This window comes from Nasonia vitripennis, assembly GCF_009193385.2.
Source record: "Nasonia vitripennis strain AsymCx chromosome 5 unlocalized genomic scaffold, Nvit_psr_1.1 chr5_random0004, whole genome shotgun sequence".
Taxonomy (NCBI): Eukaryota; Metazoa; Arthropoda; class Insecta; order Hymenoptera; family Pteromalidae; genus Nasonia; species Nasonia vitripennis.
In genome coordinates, this window is record NW_022279655.1 from 1,680,884 (window position 1) to 1,699,785 (window position 18,902).

Here is an 18,902-nt window from a genome sequence, read left to right on the forward strand (position 1 = left end):
TTCGTGTCAACGCGCATCCATCGCCATCTTTGACCGGCATCGTCCGACCGCGTCGCAGCCCTGCAAAATACGAAGATGAACTACGCCACACATTCCAGTTCGTTCCGAACTTCGCCATCGGTTCCGTACGCGAGCGAAGGAGACGAGTTCACCCACGACGACATGCTGTACGATACCCTCACCGAGATCTTCCGCGATCTCACGAACGGCCAGATCAAAAAGCTCATTCGCTCTACCGATCACGCCAATGAGGATTCCTTATTCAAGATGATCCAGAGGCATCAGCCGGCCCTCTTCCAGTACTGTCCGAACGGCGCGGCCGGTGGTCTCGAGCACCTCTCACTCCTGTGGATTTGCTTCTTGCGCTGTTACGAAAGATCGATCGAGCTGCTCGTGCGCTCCGGTGCTGACGTGAACAAGACCTTCGGTATGACTCACATCGGCCTCACGGAGAGATCGTCTGTCCTCCACGCAATCGTCCTGCGGTATCTCTCACCGGAGCATGAGCGACTCATCCAGCTGATGACGGACAACGGCGCCGACTTGGCAGCCCAGGACTCCGTGGGAGAAACCGTCCTGCACCTCGCAGTCAGGAAAGACCGAGTCGAGGTGACTCGCATCTTTCTTGACAACGGTGCCAACGTCAGCGCTGCCAACCTCTTCGGCGACACGCCTTTAGCTCTCGTCGCGGACAAGAACGCGAACAATCCAATGGTAAAGTTGTTAATCAAGGCGTTGACGCTGCAAAAGATCGACCAACCGACGATCGAGCTCAAAGACGAGCGCCTCATGGAGGAGTACCCGAATCTGTGGGATTATTATCAAGACTGCATCGAGCACGCTTACAGGACCAAATTCACTAAGTTCGCCAAGAACTGCACATTTATGCAACTCCTCCTACAGTGTCCCTGCGATATTGCAACGCTGATGCGGGACAAGTGTTTCGAGAGCAACTTCGACATGTACGCCGAGGACCTGATCCGAGCTTACGAGCGCGCGCAAAACTTCAGTTGCTCGATGCTCCAACTGGAGAAGACGATCAACACGACTTTTCAACATTTCGTGGACTATAACGTGGTGTGGAAGGGAGTTCGTTACTTAAGCAAAAGTGTTACTGCCGGAAGATGACGCATCGCGAATTGGTACCGCTGCTGGACTGCGCGGTGGTGCGCAACCACGTCGAGTTAACGGAGATGTTTTTACAAAACGGAGCTGACGTCAACGTGAGAATTGCCTATCAAGCGCTCGAGAGGCACAATGCCAACGTACAGGCGCCGATGCTGCTGAAACACGGAGCCAACGTTTGGGCCAAAGATAAGTTTGGCTTGAACGCTCTGCACTACGTAGCCGCTTCCTCCGTGGAACGGTCCGAGATGGCCAGACTTTTCATCGAGAAAGGCATTTCACTGGACGAAAGAGGTCAGATCCGGCATAATCAGCCGATACACCTGGCTGCCGAGAGGGGAAGGAGCGAATTGGTAAAGTATATTTTCTAAACTTGGATCAGATTTCTATGATGAGCACGTATTAATAAACCATGTTTTTCAGGTGAACCTCTTCGCAGACCACAGTGCCGACGTGAATTCGCGAGCAAACGAATGGCCCGAAGACGACACGTTTCCGCTTTACCTCGCGGCTGCCTGCCGCAGTCCAGCGGCTGTGGAAGCTTTGCTCAAACGCGGCGCGAACGTCAACATGAAAACTAAGACCGGTCGCACTGCTTTACACAAAGCCTGCTAGCTACGACTGAGCCAGAGCATCAAGCTACTTTTGGCCGCTGGTGCGGATGTCCTCGTCGAGAACAACCTAGGCATAACGCCGTTCGCTCTCTTCACTCGCACTTCTATACGAGCTCCAGCAAAGAGGCCGATCATCGACATGATCAAGGCTCTGGCGAAGAGGAAGGCTTGCCAGCCTCAGATCAAAGTGAAGGACGAGGAGATCATGAAGACTTATAACCAGCGACTCTGGAAATCTTATCAGCGCTGCATCGAAGAGGTCCATAAAACGAGGTCTACGAGGATGGTCGAGAGCTGCACGTTCTTCCAACTCCTCACGAAGGATTCTCCTCAGATTGCTACGTTGATGCGGAATCCCGAGTTTGAAGTAAACTTCCAGCTGTACGATCTGCAGTATATATCCGCCACTTTATAATGGAATGGGAGAACACGATAAACGAGGCGATGAATTACGCTTTTCCCGATGTTTTTGTGAGGAACGTGGTTTGCTTTATAGTCGATTCTTTCAAATAAGGATATTGTTGAGCAATACTGCACGCAAAACAATGTATCTTGATACCTCTGATTCTATTCTCATATTCATTTCGTCGCACGCACGTCGTCGTACTTCTATTTCTATTTTTGTTTGGCTAATCTTTGATCTTTGTCACCAAGTACAACAGTGTAAAAAGTATTACAATAAAACTGGACCATGTTTTTTTTTTAATTCCTCTCTTTAAAAAATGATGGCCTCTGTTGTGAAGCATTTAATACGTGATTCTGATTGGTTGCTGGTTTGTTGCCTAGGCAACGAGATCAGAACCGTGCTTTAAATTCATAACCCTCAAAACAGTCATAACTCATAACCCTGGTAGAAATGTTTGAGGTGTTTAAAATGAAATGTGGAAACCTTGATAACAGATAAAATATATGTAATATAACTAGCAAGAAATTTTAGTAAAAATTAATCATTACCAAGAGTGTGTATAGTATTACAACATGGGTATTGAAAAGTGGCACCCTAACCCTATTTGAAGTAGTAATAAAGTGTGTGAATATTATTTAGTTTTTTTTTTTTTTTGAAATGTCAGTGAGAAGTTCAATTAAAAGAATAAAGCGTTTGAAGATATACTGTGTCTCTGTGCCCAAAGTCGCCCACGGTGAGGTTTGAGAGGTGAATTTAAAGAAAAGTTCAGTATCCGAGTCAGTAAGTTTAAATCTATCATTATACAATGCTCTTTGAATTATAAAAAGGCTACTAGATAACTACAATATGATACTGCCACTTCCTATGCTACCTAGAAATATGTAACGTAGATGATTCTGATTTAACTGTTTTCGTTCATATTTTCACATCCAGGCTCATGCGAATTTTTTAATTGAGCAGGTCAAATTTTACTTATAGCCAGTTACGCAGAAACTACTATCTCTAGCACATTGTATTTCTGGTTTCTAGCATATTTTTACATAGAGAAAGTGATAAATGTTTTGGCTTTTTTGTCAAGGTATTAGGTAATTAGAATTTTGACTTTCAATAGTTGTGAGAGATTTTGAGACAATTACCTGTTTTTCTATTTTTGCATTTATTCTCATTCAAAAACTAACAGGTCTAGATAACTCATATTTTGCATATAGATTTCTTTTGTGATTGTGAAAAGATATTTAAAGTTGAATCAACGCTAACTGAAATACTTTTGTGTTCGACTACAACACCCATGATAATAATTTAGTCGTATAGCATGAGTTTGCATTCACATCAGTGTCGGAGTCGAACACAAAAGTATTTCAGTTAACGTTGATTCAACTTTAAATATCTTTCCACAATCACAAAAGAAATCTATATGCAAAATATGAGCTTTCTAGACTTGTTAGTTTTTGAATGAGAATAAATGCAAAAATGGAGAAACAGGTATCGGTCTCAAAATCTCTGTTAAAAGTATAACTGTTAAAAGTAAAAATTCTAATTAATGCCTTGACAAAAAAGCTAAAATACTTATCACTTTCTTCATGTAAAAATACACTGGAAACCAGAAATACAATGTGCTAGAGATGGTATTTTCTGTGTAACTGTCTACAAGCAAAATTTGATACGCTAAATTAAAAAATTCATATGGGCCTCGATGTGAAAATATGAATGAAAACAGTTAAATCATAATCATGTAGGTTACATGTTTTCTAGCTAGCATAGTAAGTATCTGTGTAAAATTTCAGTTGTATAGCTTTTTTATAATGCAAATAAATGGCATTGTAATGATAGACAAACCCACTGACTTTTATACTGAACTTTTCTTCAAATTCACTATTCAAACCAATGATGACGACATTGAGCATTATTAATATATTTATTAAAAAATAGTTTTGAGGGATTTAGTAACATGTTACATGCTTATAGAATATTAGCAGACATTAGTGTGCCGCCCAACACTTATGGTTGATTTTCTACCAGTGTTATTAGACAGAGGTAGAATCAAGAGCGCGCCTTCATTCCTAGTTATCATAAAACTTTGAGGCTATATACATAAAAACCTTCAATGTAAAAGTTGTAGATATTTTAAAAACACAACTTTTTACCGTGACTAACATATTTTCAAAACGCTTAAACATAAACGACAACCCTAGAAACGATTTTTGGTACTTATAATTGAATAACAATTTCGGTGTGACAAGACGTATCAGGCCCAAAAGTGTTAATTGATTACCTGACGCTTGCGCGAGTATCAGGTAATATATCAAGGCGAGCGCGCAGTCGTGCCTTACACGCAAAATGCGAAGCGTTTTGCGGGCCTTGCGTCGCGAAGGGCCGTCAGACCGCGTGTGGAGCGCTAGTTCTGTTTTCCCATTTTGTTGTTTATGATACCCCAAAGTTTTTTAGGATTGTTAACATTATTTTGAACTAGTCTTGTATCATATTTAATTTTAGCATCTTTGATAACTTTATCTAACATTTTAGCATAGTTTTTGTAATTGACTTTGAGTTGATCATTTGTAATATCCATCTGTCATGAATTATATAAAAAATCTTTTGTTTTACATGATTTAATTATTCCATCAGTGATCCAATTCTTCCTACCCTGCTGTTTATTTTTACATTTTCGATTTAGCTTGTTTTACACATAACCTAATCTTATCTATTAAATTATTCATAGGTATATTTGGATCTTGCATTGACAATATTTCAGTCCAGTTAATGGTAGCCGCAATACGTTTTATTTTGTTGTAGTTTAATAACTCTATAGGTTTAATTTGTTTAGTTTTCATTTCGTTGACTGCAATCAAAATAGGGTAGTGGTCAGTTATTGTAGCTTTGAGTTTATAGGTAACTGTATCAATGTTATTAGTTTTTATAAATATATTGTCAATGCAAGATCCTTTGGCTAAACCCATGCGTGGTCTTGTTTCACCACTAAATCCAGGTTAATAACCTTTTTCTAGAAAATTGCACAGAAATTCCTGGCTCATGTAATCGCATTCGAACAGATCTACATTAAAATCGCCAATTACAAGATGATTTTTGATATTTTTCTGTTTGATTAAGTATTTATTCAGATCCATTCTAAATTCAGTCTTTGGTATTTCGTGTGATCTACGTATATGGACGATATTTCAATATTACTATTACTATTTAACTTAATTCTGGTATTTACAATCTTAATTCTACCATATTTAACTACTACGGTATTTTGTACTAAATTATTATTAACAAAGGCTATAACACCATCATTTTTATCTAACCTACTATCGTTGTGATAGCAGTCATATTTCCCATTGGATAGTTGTAACCCTCTTTCTTTATATTGTACATAATATATCCTAACAAACAAAAAAACCTTGGTCCGATAAGTGTCATCCCAAAAATACAGTACTTCTAGTTTTGGGCAAAATAATAAGTGTTCGACTTCTCGTAGATTGCAGAAATTATAATTCTTATTACAATAAGCGTATAGGTAAAAACCAAGATACTGTAAGAAACAAAACTTTGACGGCAGTATTGTTACTACGTTGGTGTACCAAATACCTACTTCGCTCCTCACAAAGAGTACATCATAAAAGTTTAAATTCAACGAAAACTTGCAAAATAACTCAAAACTTATCGCAGAGTATTGCACACTTCAGATATGTCACGAAGTCCAGCCTGTCGAGCCCAATTCAGGAATTAACCCCCAATTTTATGGGTATTCTGAGTTGTGTTAGTCTTCGCGGCAAATGTGTGAGTTGTGCTAGTCTTCACGGCAAATGTGTGAGTTGTGCTACTCTTCCAAGTCTTTTGACGGGAAATTTGAACAGTGCTAGTCTTGATCCATTGATCATGCGGGTGAAAGCGAAGAGAGACCTATTTTATCGGCGGGGGATAATCGAGTTTTGGCGGGCGACTCGATGTTGTATGTCTACATGTTGCTCAGTTCATGGATGAAGCGGTGAACTGATATTGGTGTTGTGTGTATTTGATTGACAAACGGTGTTGTGTTTACCCGGCGCTAGAGTTCAAAAATAATTCATTTTTCACTTATTTTGTATTAATTTGTGTAGCAACTGCTGTTATTGAGAAACGAGTGATTATTTACCTTGCTTCAGACGCATACATTTTTTAAGATGAGCCGAAGGAAACGCGCAAAGGTTGGTTAATCGAATTAACCTATAAATATTTTGCTTTTTCATACAAAAACATTACAAGATTTTTTTTTTCTTTTTCTTCTTGTTTTACTACTCAATTCTATGTCTTTTTAGGTTGAGTATAGAGAAATGGAAGAAAAGTTCCAAATCGATGAAGAGAATACGTCTGATAATTCAGAAAAGTCAAAAACAGGCCAAGGGACTCCAGAAAAGAAATCTGTGGCTGAGACTAAAAAGGAAATCGATGCTTCTATAAATGCAAGTGCGTCAGCATCAAAAGTAGAAGCAAAAGACGAAGAAGAACAAGACAGCGACCACGAAGACCCACACAGTGAGATTGCTTTTAGTTTTATGATACTGTGATTTCAATTCAGTTCTATAATATTTATGTGTACTATGTTATTTGGTGTATAGTTAAAGAACTGCTGAATGGCTTAGAAGGAGCTGCATTCCAGAGTCGTTTACCGTTTGAAAAGCTGACTTCTACGGAAGCTGCATGTTTTCCGGATGTTGCAGGAGGACCTCCCCAAACTCAAAAAGTTTTCTTGCATATACGCAATAGATTGGTAAGTGTATGTACATAATTCTATGAGATTTTAATAAAAACACACTTATGTAAAAACTGCTTTCAGCTTCAAATATGGTTGGAAAATCCAAAACAACAACTCCTTATTGAGAACTCTCTTCCAGTAATAGAGCCTCCTTACAACAGTGACCCAGTACTAGTACGCCGAGTTCATGCTTTTCTAGAAAGACATGGCTTCATCAATTTTGGGGTTTTTAAAAGACTTAAAGTAATTTGTCAATTACTGCTAATGATTTTAAAATCAGTTTGTACATATGTAAACATCAACGCTCACATATTTTTATTTGTTTCATGTAGCCAATACCAACAAAGAAATTGGGAAAAGTGATTGTTATCGGTGCTGGGATCGCAGGCTTAGCTGCTGCTCAACAGATGCAACAATTTGGTCTTGATGTTGTTGTTTTAGAAGCCAGAGTAGGTTGATTTCATTTATGACATAAAAAATTTAAAAAATCATAGATATTTTGTTTGCACGTAACTTATTATTTGGTATGAATAGAAATATATTCTTCGAGTGTATTTGAATCGGATTTAATAATATGAATTATGTGTGTTATTATTGAAAGGATCGAGTTGGTGGACGTATAGCAACATTTCGCAAATCTAATTATATTGCTGATCTGGGAGCAATGGTGGTTACTGGTCTTGGAGGAAATCCAGTTACTGTTTTAAGTAAGCAAATAAACATGGAGCTACATAAGATTAGACAAAAGTGTCCTTTGTATGAAAGTGATGGTCAAACGGTAAATATTTTTTGATATTTCAAGACTTTTTTCACTGAAGTTAACTACTTTGAACTAAAATACAATTTCAGGTACCAAAAGATAAAGACGAGATGGTCGAAAGGGAATTCAATAGATTATTAGAAGCTACATCTTATCTATCGCACCAGTTGGATTTTAATTATGTTGGAAATTCTGGTAATGGAGGACAAGGGGGTTCCACACGACCTGTATCCCTGGGTCAAGCATTGGAGTGGGTCATTCGATTGCAGGAACAAGGGGTTAAACAAAGACAAGTGTCACATTTGCGCTCTGTTCTCACACTGCAAGGCAGATTGATTGCTAATCAGCAAAAAGTAAATTCCATTTTGAAATAAAAGCTTGAGCATTAATAGGTTTCATTAGTGCTTATTATAATTTTCGAAAAACTACTTCCTTGAACGTGTGCGTGACGCAATTTAAGAAAAATGTTACTGTATTTTTCAGATGATTGGAATTAAGGAACGTTTGGCTGAATTGGATAAGCAGTACAAGGAAATGCTAGAAAGCAAGCAACCTAGAGATATAACTCAAGAATTTGTATTTCGCTCTAAACTACGTGATCTGCACAACATTTGTAAGGAATGGGATCAACTGTCAGAGCAGCAAACAGAAATTGAAGCTAAGTTGCAAGAGCTTGAAGCATCACCGCCAAGGTAATTTGTTACGTAAAACTTAGAATAAACATTATTCTCAAGCCTGAATCGTGAATGCTAAGACGTAAAAATGTAATTTAACAGTGACGTCTACCTATCATCGAAGGACAGACAAATTCTGGATTGGCATTTCGCGAATCTGGAGTTCGCTAACGCTACTTCACTCTCGAACCTCAGCCTAAAGCATTGGGATCAGGACGACGATTTTGAATTCACCGGCAATCATCTGACAGGTGAGTCAGCGATTTTCATCGATCGCCAATTACGAAACTGCTCGTTTCAGACGATAAAATTTGATGCAAAGCCAGCCCGTAAAATCGGCAAATGAATGTTGGCTCAATCAGGGCTGAGCAGAGCATCGCGCCAAGTCATAAGTACTTAAATAGAGTACAGAATCGAGGCGCACGGTAGATGCTCGTTAATTGTAGCGCGCGCTCGCTCGCTCTCGAAAGAGGTGATGATAGCAGGAGTCGCCTGCGCTCGTCAAAGCTCTCGAGTGGCGAGTATAGCTCGGTCGGGGCCGCACCACACATTATCGCTCGAATGAAAACGAGGAATTTCCGCTGTCGCCGCGAGCTTCTGTGCGCTGGCCACCGCGTGTATAACATATTCAGAAGAGCAGGGAAAGCTTACTTAACATTCTCCCGCACCACACGGCAATTTACACCCCTCGACTCGCCTCCCGTGAAGGCCTGTACACCGCCGCGTAGAAGAAGGAGGAGGAGGAGGATAAGAAGAACGAGGAGAAAACAAAAGGAAGCCGAGCAGCGGCGGCGGCTATAAAATTATCCCCTCTTTCTCTCTCTTTCCCTCTTCTATATCCACACACGAGCGGGGAGGCGTGTAGCTATGCACACACAGAGACGAGCTTAAATTACCCGGCGGATCGATGCCTCGCGGATAGAAAAAGGCCGCTCTTTTCCGATTGTGCTCGCTGCTGCGCCAGCCTCGTGGTGTACACCTCGTGCCACAATACGAGAAGAAAGAGGAACCACCACCGCGACACCGCACCGCAGCCCGCACCGTCGTTTCCCTAGGCCGCGATCGCGATGCGGCGGCGCTGGCTCCCGCGGAAAGATGCCGTAGATAACGCGTGAATTATTCGCTTCGCCGCGGTGCATCCGCCTGCTCGCTTAAGCTCTCCCCTCCTCTCCGCTCCGCGCTGCTTCCCATTAGCCTGGCAGAGAGTAAGCTCGCAGCTTGACTTTATCAATCTTATTAAAAAGCGATTGCGCCGGGCTCCGATGCCGAGGGGATTGAAGAGGAGAGGACTGCCCGCGCGCGGCGGGCGTAGTTGCGAGCGATTGTGTCCGACGTTTTCGGACAGTCCCTTTGAAACCTTCTCCGGCTCGCCTTCTTATCGCGCGAGGATTGATGGGCCCGATTACTCTGCTCGCTCGCTTTTATATCGGCTTGACAAATTCGAACGCGAGCGTGCATTAATAACTATCAATTTTCATAGGAAACGCGAGAAGTTTTATTGTGCCCTATCCCAGCTAACGAGCGCTTCGTGCTCCCACGTATTTTTTTTCACGCTGGCCTAAATTTCGAATGCGAATACCGCGATGAATCGTAAATGCGCGTATTTATCCTGCCATTGGCTCTTCAATTAATTTTAATGGTATCCATACGCGCTGAAAGCAATTCCGCGCGCCTAGTACTCCTCCGCGTATGTGGCTGCGCGCGATACAATGATTTTCACGACTCATGATTTTAAGTGAATGCCCCATACGCGCGTGTGTAGCTCGCCAAACGGTATCCGTGTTACTGTTTATTCGATTGAACTCTTACTGCCGCGCGCGAAAATAGTTCGCGATTGAATTATCGATCGCCGCGAATTCACCCCGAGTATTTGGAATTTGCATGATAACTATGAGGTAAATAGAGGGGTAAGGGGTGTGGAAAAAAGGAGCAACGAGGAACCGATTATTAGCGGTAATATCTCTCGGCCGTTACACAAAATTGACTTTCGCATGTCGATCGATCGCCGTACTCTTTATTTAGTCGGGCCCATTTCCTGCCGCGTGCACGTACGTACTTATATATACGTAGCTCTATAGCTATAGGAGAGAAAGGCGCGCGGCCTGAAAGGAAGACGAAGAAGAGCGCGCGCCGCCACCGGAGGAAGAAACCAGGAAATCCGATTGTCTACTTTATACGGTAGCACGCGGTTGCGGCGCTAAGTTACGTCCAAGATGATTATCCGAGAAAACGTAAATGCCCGGGGAGCAGAGAGCGGGGAGCGCGCATGCGCCGATTATCCCGAATCGCGAGCCGGCGATCTGCCCGCGGCAGCGGCGACGAGGACGATTCGCGCATTCCCGAGCTCTGTCGCCTTTGGGCGTTTGAGCGCGCTCCGCGTAGCTTCTTTTTTTCATTTCTTCGGCTCGCGCCGCTCTTCTCTCTTTATCCGCCGCGCGTGCGTACGTGCATTTGCGTCTGTTGAGTCTCGAGAGCTAAAGAGAGAGAGATAGAGAGAGAGAGAGAGAGAGAGAGAGAGAGAGAGGATAATCTGTTGAAATTCAAAGGCGATTCTTCGCGAGCAAGCGAGCTCCCTCTCTGCCTTGCGCGCGCGTTTTGGATTTCTGCGGAATGCCGGGAGAGCAAGAGCGAGAAAGGGAGAGAGAGAGAGAGAGAGAGAGAGAGAGAGAGAGAGAGAGAGAGAGAGAGAGAGAGAGAGAGAGAGAGAGAGAGAGAGAGCGGAGCCGTCGACGGACCCGCGAGATAATCTAAGTCGTGAGAAATGGATTGCAATTCGTTACCTTGGCTCTCTCGCGAATAAGGGGGACGAATGAATGCAAGAGCCAGAAAACCATTTCTCTCGTTTGTACCGAGCGAATGCCGCCGCCGCCGTCTCTCGCTCTAGAAATGAGCGTTTTCGTGAAAATTCTGCTCTACAAATGATTGCAAGCTGTGCTACTGCTGCTGCCACGGTTATTGGTTACATTATACAAGACCGAGGCTCGAGCTTTTGTCCAGCTGCGCAGAAGTACGTGATTTTTCGACGATTTGGATTTGAAATCAGAGATAGTTTCCACGTCGCCCCTTGCATTTTCGTTGTATAATTATATTGTATGGAAAACGAGAGAGAGATGCGCTATGATAAAAGTTCATGAACAGTTGTGACGATCCAGATATTATTATTGAACTAATTCAACAAAATAATAACCGGCTACGGATCTGTTAGCTAGCTTATCGCGTGCCGAGCGGTTTGCACGGATAAGCAGAGATGCGTGGCTAGGGCAAAGGCAGGGAACTGGGGATAGGATTGCGGTACCTCCTATACAGGAGTTAAAATAATTTTATGTATATATATTTGAAACTCTTAACTTGGTTTGTGTATGAAGTGTAATTAGGGAAATCGACAAGTTGGTTGAAATCAATTTATTCAAGATATGTACTTATTACACTGGTTCGTACAATTATTGCATTAACACTAGTAGTTTGCGTACCGTGGGCCGACGGAGGGCAAGACGCGCAAACTCTTTATAATGTTTACGGTATAATTGGCAATTATTTAAGAGTTATAAACTTAGCGAAGAAGTCCGACTGAGGGCAATTCGGACTTTATTAATTATAACAGGACCTTACAAAATAAACTGACTGAGGGCAATTCGAATTACTGTTATTCTATATACTTAACGCGGGCTTCTTCTGACCTGTGTCTCGGCAGGGAACGAATATCGGCTGCTGCGCGCTTTGATAGTACGGCGTGCGTACTTTGTTCTTGTATCATTTGTTATAGTCTGCCGATATTAAAAACTAAGGCAACCGAAAAAGCGTAGTATAAAAAAAATTATACTGAATTTACTAGGATATTACAGAGTCGCCACACATGCTTGACAGGAATACTTACAAAGGTCACTAAAGTCCATCGTACATTTTGACCTTTTTTTAAAGTTTCTTTTGGTAGTTGTATCAAATAATCAGCATGCAACGATGTGAGATATTCTAGACTTTTTTGAGAGTTCGAATTTCAAACGAAAATTCCATGATTCTGAAACTCATTTAACTAGTTAGAGCTGCTTATAAGAAACGAGCATTGTGTTTGATTGAAACGGCTTGAAGTATGGCTTAGAAAAGGTGCAAAAATACTGATCCACGCATCGAAGTCACGTCGTCTATCAAAAAAGTGCACAAGAGGCAGAAATTAAAGGTAGCACGCACTGCAAATGCTTGCTATAGGGGCAACTTTGCCCCTTCTCCATATACTCTATAAATAATACGATCGTTCAAAAGTTTGCAGTTCCGACGTTACGTCGTGTTGTTACATAAATAACACTTATAATTTTTGCAGGTGGTATATCAATTTCATTTTACGCAACAATAAGCAATAACTAGCCTGGCGAGATAATGATTCCAAGTTGATTAAAAAATTTTCAATCCCTAACCGCGCGCGCAACGAAATCACTTTCATGTCCAGGCGCGCTGCGCTTATTACCGTCGCCGGTAAAAATCGCGCTCGCTAACAATGTATAGGCACGAGCAATCACCGCGCGCACAGCAGAGAGGAAAAATGAGATAAAAAAACAAGAAGAAATGAAGAAGAGAAGCTACTCGAGCGGCTGAAGCAGCAGGAGAGAGCTGGGAGAGAGCTGGGAGAGATAGGGAGAAGCGAACCCTTTCCCCCCGTTGAAGTGCACTCGCGTGCAAAAGGATGTAAAACGAAGAGTAAATACCTATCGAAAGGAGGCGGTGGCATAAAGATCCCCGCGAGTGGATTCGGCCTGTTGAGATGTCGAGTGCGCGGCGAAAAGTATACGGAAGCGGCCCCGACACAGAGAGGCAGAGAGCACGATCCGACAGGTGCGCTTATAAATAATGGAACGAGTCGGGCGTGGCGCCACGCTGCCTCGAATCAACCCGATGGCTTTTAATCGAAAGCTCGGCTATACACCAGCGCGCGCGTGGTCATCTGTGCGCACTCCCTCCGTCTCTGCGCGTGTATGCACTAATTTCTCAAGTGGCTTCGTGATATGCTCGATTCGGTTTTGACGGCTCTCTGACGCAAGCGCGCGCGCTTCGAGTGCGATGCAGCCGAGCTCTCCTCTCTGCATTGCGCGAGGAATGTGCCGCAGAGGAGGTCATGCGGAGAACGAGCCGACATGCGTTGCATTTGCGCCACCGAGTCTGCGCCATGCTTTGTTTGCCTTCGATTTTCACTTTCGCGCATTGAGGGCCTTGCCCTCGACGTGCTTTCGCAATTGGAGGGATAATTCGAACGAAATAAAAGTTAGCCCTCGGAAGATGCGGGGACGCGCACCGCAGCTCTAATTGCTTCTGCTATAGACTCGGAGTCAGCCGAACCTTTCGACCGTCGAGAGAGCTCAAATTGACGGAAGATCAATGGGGCTTTGCCTTGAAGAATTCCCATCAATCCACGCGAAATTCAATATATTCATTGAATTCTACACCAGCAGTGTAGTGGATTCCACTTCGACTGCTGGGCTATACCTTTTTTCGCGTCGAGTTCGACTGGGCTGGAAAAAAAGAGAAGAAGGGTCGCACTCCTCTCGTCGACGAGCCGTGCGTGTATAATACTCAGCACTGCGCCTGTACACTTGGCACGAAATTCTCGACTAGCTAAATTAAATTCAGCCGGTATGAAAAACGACGTGCAATGCGAGATTACCGCAACTTTTCGAAAGTGAAACGAGCCGAAAACCTATATCAGGGAAAAAATCGAGTTCTCTATAATGCTCCGCCGAAAATGAGTGACAATCGAATGAGCCGAATTTCACTTGCGCGAGTCGAGCTAAATTTCGAAAAGCATCGAGATTCGTCGCGTGCGATAAGCCCTCGCAGGACGATGCAAGCCCCATCAGCGTGTCTGGCTCGAAGTGTACAGCTGCAGTAGCACCGCCGGCATTAATAATTTTTCGCCGGCGCTCGCGTATAGGTGTATGTATAGCTGTACAACGAGTCTGCAGCGCAGAGCCGTCGGCACTCGGCATTTTCTTTCGGCTCTTTCTCTCGTCGCTGCTGCTCGTCTTTGTCGGTTAAATTTTTCACGACGTACGTGCCTTTAAGGCAAAGGAGACGAGCAGCCGAGACGGCGGCGGCGGAGGAGACGCTGAAAAAGGACGAGAGCGGACAGTCGAAAGGGCACTGCGCGGAGAGCGTATACACTATATATACATGTATATGCGGAGCTATATACGGAACAGGGGGAGTCGGGAGATGTGCGTACACACGTATACACCGGTCGTATAGGTCCGAGTATACGTTAGACTGGCTCGCGCAAAAAGCCACGAAACATATGTATTCCCTTTGTGTCCCTTTCTCTCGCGCTTCTTGCACTTCTGCTGCCGCTGCTGCCGCTGCTGCCGCTTCTGCTTCTGCCCTTTCTCGCTCCTGAAGAGAAGAAGCAGCAGAAGTTTGTCTTTTCTGCCGAGCTCGGTACACCGTACTAGTCGAGTGTTTTGCAATCAAGAATCCACGTGAGAATGTCGGGCGATGTGTGCCCTCTCTCCCTTTCTCACCAGCGCAGGGGAGTTAAAAAAGCGCGGCTGGTGCTTTCAATTTGCGGACAGTCAGTTTTTGCAGCGACACATGTATACCGCGAGGAGGAGGAGGAGGAGGAGAATGAAGCGGAGTAGACAGGGCTGGAAAGGACGTGGGAGCGGACTGAGTACGTACGGATAGGAATTGGCTAATCTGAGCAGCCGGCTCGCGAATAAGGTGAGGAGAGATAAGACCGTCGCGGTGCTTTCGGTGACGCACTGTCGTTAGCGCTGTACTTTGCATAAAGAAGCGCTGCGCGCCTGGAGGATTTGGGTCAGGATTTTTTCCTCGTTTGGCCTCTCGACATTTTATTACTCGTTCGATAATTCGCTCGAACTCACGACTTTAATAATAAAAGCGAGTATGATGGTCTAGCTCGCAGTTCGTATCGAATCGCTCTTGTAAAAGCAAGCATATTTTCCCTGCCGATGGGGCCATTCCCGAATTTCATTCCGTGTCCCTGATAACAACGCGAACGCACGAAGCAGCGCAGTGTATACCTGTACGGCGCTTCGCTCCTGAACTCGCCTAACTTGTTTACCCGCAAGAGCTCCGGGCTTTTACACCGGCGCGCGCGAAGCGCTTCGGCATTTTAGCGCTCTCGTTCATACGTCAACAAATCGGCGCTCTGCTGGAAAAACACGCAGTAGTCGTTCCTTTATCCATTCATTCTGCGCGCACGTGCGCCTGTTCGACGCTTCCATCACTTCTGACCCCCTCCCCCCGCCCCTCAAACAGTGCGTGGCATTTTTTCTTTCGCAGTCGCCGAAATTTCGCTGATTTTTTTCGGCCTGCTCGCAGCCTTGGGGCGCTTCTCGAGACACTTGTCATTCGATTTGACCTGTCAAATCGTCGCCCGACGACCACGTCGCCGCGTCGAGCAAATCCCATTAAGCGGTATTCCCGTCACGTGCTTCTTTGCTCTTCGAGCTTTTATTCGCTGCCGTCGCGAATGTCGTGCGCGCGTAAGCGTAAACGCGGCTACGTGCAGCCCGCTCTGCGATCCCGACACTGTGGAATTGATTCAAAGTCAAGGCTTTTCTTTCATCCATCGCTTTTATATCTGCTGAAAATTTCATTGAGCTTCTCCGCCTCACCAGCTCTCACCGCAACGAAACTCAAGAGAGCGTGTGGCGTCGTTTTTTTCTCGATTAATTTTTCAACAAGCTCGCGTCATTAATCACCGATTTTCAAAATTATAAGTGGAATTCATTCATCAAGGAGAAAAAGTCGACGCGACGCGTATGCACGGTGTGTACTGTGCAGGTAGGCGGTCGCGCGTCAGCTGTTTCAAGTGCCGCTGGGGAACACGAATTACAGATACGATCGGAGGCAATTAAAAATTTCCAAGTTAGCCCGTCGTCGGGAGGCCGAGATCGCGCGCGATTCCCCGTACAATTAAAATCAAATTTGCCCATTAGTCTATACGGGCGCAAGAAGGAAGCGACAAGACAGCGGCAGCAGCAGCAGCCTGTCTCTCGGCTTTTTGCCCCAGCGCAAGCCATAACCAGATGGACGTCGCAAAATCTTCAATGACTTCATCGCGAGTTTCGGATCCCCGAAACCGATGCAAAAACGCGGGGACACGGCCCTTGCAAGATAATCACTGGCACGGCCGGTAATCAGTCTCGTGGCCCTCGCGCTCTGCACTTTTCTCTCGAGCATGAGTCCCGCGGAATGCCGAATTGAAGAGGCGCTGGAGAGCAAAGGACGAAAAAAGCGAAAAAGGGAGAGAGAGAGAGAGAGAGAGAGAGAGAGAGAGAGAGAGAGAGAGAGAGATATCGTGTAACGCGTTCATCGTGTTCGGGCAGTAGCACCTGTTTCGCTTCTTGTCGCCTCTCGTCTTCTTCCGCAACGGCGAAAACCCGCGCCTCTTTTTTCTGCAGTGCACGGCAAAACAGGACGCGAGCGACGCACGAGAGATACCCGGCGCGGTGGCCTTACGCGAAGGGCTAATTGACGTCCGCGACCTGCCTGAGTTATGATGCCTCGCGTCGATGATCCTGTTTGACCGGCCGCTAACGGGCCTTTTTCCACTCTCTCGCACTCGGGGCGACGCTGGGGCGGCAGCGGCTGAAAAAGCTATTATCCGCGCTCCGAGTGCGAGAGACACTGCGCAGAGAGCGATCGAGTTTCCTTGGCCTTTGAGCCGGGATGATCCGCGCTCTGATTGCGGATGAGCTTTGATTCTTTTTCCCTCCTCTTTTCTTTCTTTCGCTCGCTCGCGCTCTCGTCTTATGATTGCTTATAAATAACGAGAGACTGACGTGATTCCTTTTGTTTTTCCTCGTCGCACTCGAGACCGTGCGCTCGTGCATCAGAGTCGACTTTATAGGGGAAGCTCTCTCGGCGTCGTTTGTTTTATGCGCAATGCAGCAGCGACGGCGGCGGCAGTTGCGAAGATTTTCTTTTTACGAGTATGATATTGAAAAAGCGAGCCCGGAGCAACAAAGTTTCATGCTGAAAATGCATCACTCGAGCAGCTGGATTATTCCGTTCGGATGAAACCTCGCTATATATAGATAATACCAAACGTATACGTACGTCATGGAGCGCGGGAAATGCATTCGTCTTTGGAACACAGCTCGATATAACTGTTTATTTTTTGAAAGAAAGAAATCCTTCCGTGTATGTTTGATGTCTTTTCAATGCGCGTGCGGCTCTCAGCTATACGTAATCTTCGACTGAAAATTGATTTTATTTTTTCTGATGAACCGTTTTCTGGAGAACCGCTTCTTTCATAGTCCAACTTTTTGCGGCTTCCATGCGTACATTCGAGGCGAATCTCTCAAGAGTCGTTCGATTCTTTATTTCTGTTTACCGTAATGCGCCGCCAAGAAAAATATACTGCAGCATCAAAGTGACTTTGGAATTGATGTAAACTAGGCGAGCCCCCCTCCTCTCTCTCTCTCTCTCTCTCTCAACAAACTTCTTCGATATTATATTCCCTTTGAGTGTGTACACTAGTGCAGCGTCGCCAGTATTTCATAAACTTCAGTCGCGGCTTAAATCAAGCCTGTCGCACGACTGCGAGGCTCTTTCCCTAATCAAAATACTTCCCCGCGGCTCTATATCGTGCATTTTCGCTGCAAGCCGCCCGGCAGTAAGAAATCTCGTGTTTGCCACTTTCTCGCAATCAGCCGCAACGTGTGTGTGGATCGCCCTATACATACGCATAAATAAAAAAAAGCTGTTTCGCGATATGAAAAGGGGATCGGCCCTCCGGTTTCTCGCTTGCGCAAGAATTCGGCGCGCGCGACGCGAAATTGGGTTATTCCAGCCGAGAGGCATACAGCAGTCGAGAGGAGAGCGAAACTTATTACGAGCACGGCGAGCGATCGTGTGAGTCTGCACGCGAGCCTCGTATATATAAAGTAGCCTTCCGATAGTTACGCAAACTATCTGTTAATCGGGCGCGCGTCTGCAGGTATATATGTGCCGAGATCGTTACATACAAATGTGCATGTGCACACACAACGAGAGGGAGAGAGTGTGGAGGGAGGCGCTGAACAAGTGCACGAGGCAGCGGCGAATTATCGCATTATTTTCATGACGGGCGCCTTCTTGCAGCTGCTAATAGCCGAGTTCGAGAGCTGGAAAATTACTGGCTGGTATATAAGGGGGACGATCGGTAAATACATAAGAGAGAGAACGCGCTAATACTTATATACCATACGCGAGAGGGGATTATTCATTTTCTCATCAGCCTCTCTCTCTTTCTCTCTCGCTCCGCGCTCGACCGTTTTTTATCCCGCTCGCTCTCCGCGTGGTCGCGGCTGAAAAAGGAGCGAGCGCGTGTGTTTAAACGCTTTTCGATATCCCATTCTCGTCTCGACTTTACGTAATATCCTGAATTTACATCGATGAGGCACCACAATTTTCTTCTATCGCTGCCGACGAGCAAGACTGCGGCTACTGCTGCTTCTTCGAAAGAAAGAAGAGTTGCGAGTCTTTCGGGAGTTTAATTTTAGCGTATTTTCGCTCGTTCGTTTCCCATCGATTTGGTCGGTCATTTTTTATCGGGGCTCGATACCGCAGAGAACTGCTGCGTTTTTGAGCTTCTATT

At 44.8% G+C, this 18,902-nt stretch overlaps 2 protein-coding genes across 3 annotated transcripts in view; both read left to right on the forward strand.

Annotated features, from left to right (window-relative positions):
* The first annotated feature begins 1,124 nt into the window (after positions 1-1,124).
* LOC103315635 (serine/threonine-protein phosphatase 6 regulatory ankyrin repeat subunit A-like) lies at positions 1,125-1,740 on the forward strand. The gene is made up of 2 exons (XM_008205445.1): positions 1,125-1,478; positions 1,549-1,740. The coding sequence occupies exons 1-2, from the start codon at positions 1,125-1,127 to the stop codon at positions 1,738-1,740; spliced, it is 546 nt and encodes a 181-aa protein (XP_008203667.1).
* Positions 1,741-6,129: 4,389 nt separating this feature from the next.
* The window catches only part of LOC100678665 (lysine-specific histone demethylase 1A), a 235,744-nt gene continuing 222,971 nt past the window's right edge, over positions 6,130-18,902 (forward strand). For both annotated transcript variants that reach the window (XM_016987349.3, XM_008205444.4), the window contains exons 1-9: positions 6,130-6,332; positions 6,444-6,660; positions 6,744-6,895; positions 6,962-7,123; positions 7,213-7,329; positions 7,482-7,658; positions 7,730-7,993; positions 8,124-8,332; positions 8,417-8,565. In XM_016987349.3, coding sequence (XP_016842838.1) covers positions 6,309-6,332; positions 6,444-6,660; positions 6,744-6,895; positions 6,962-7,123; positions 7,213-7,329; positions 7,482-7,658; positions 7,730-7,993; positions 8,124-8,332; positions 8,417-8,565 — 1,471 coding nt within the window. In that variant the 5' untranslated portion in view covers positions 6,130-6,308. The remainder of the gene's footprint in view (positions 6,333-6,443; positions 6,661-6,743; positions 6,896-6,961; positions 7,124-7,212; positions 7,330-7,481; positions 7,659-7,729; positions 7,994-8,123; positions 8,333-8,416; positions 8,566-18,902) is intronic.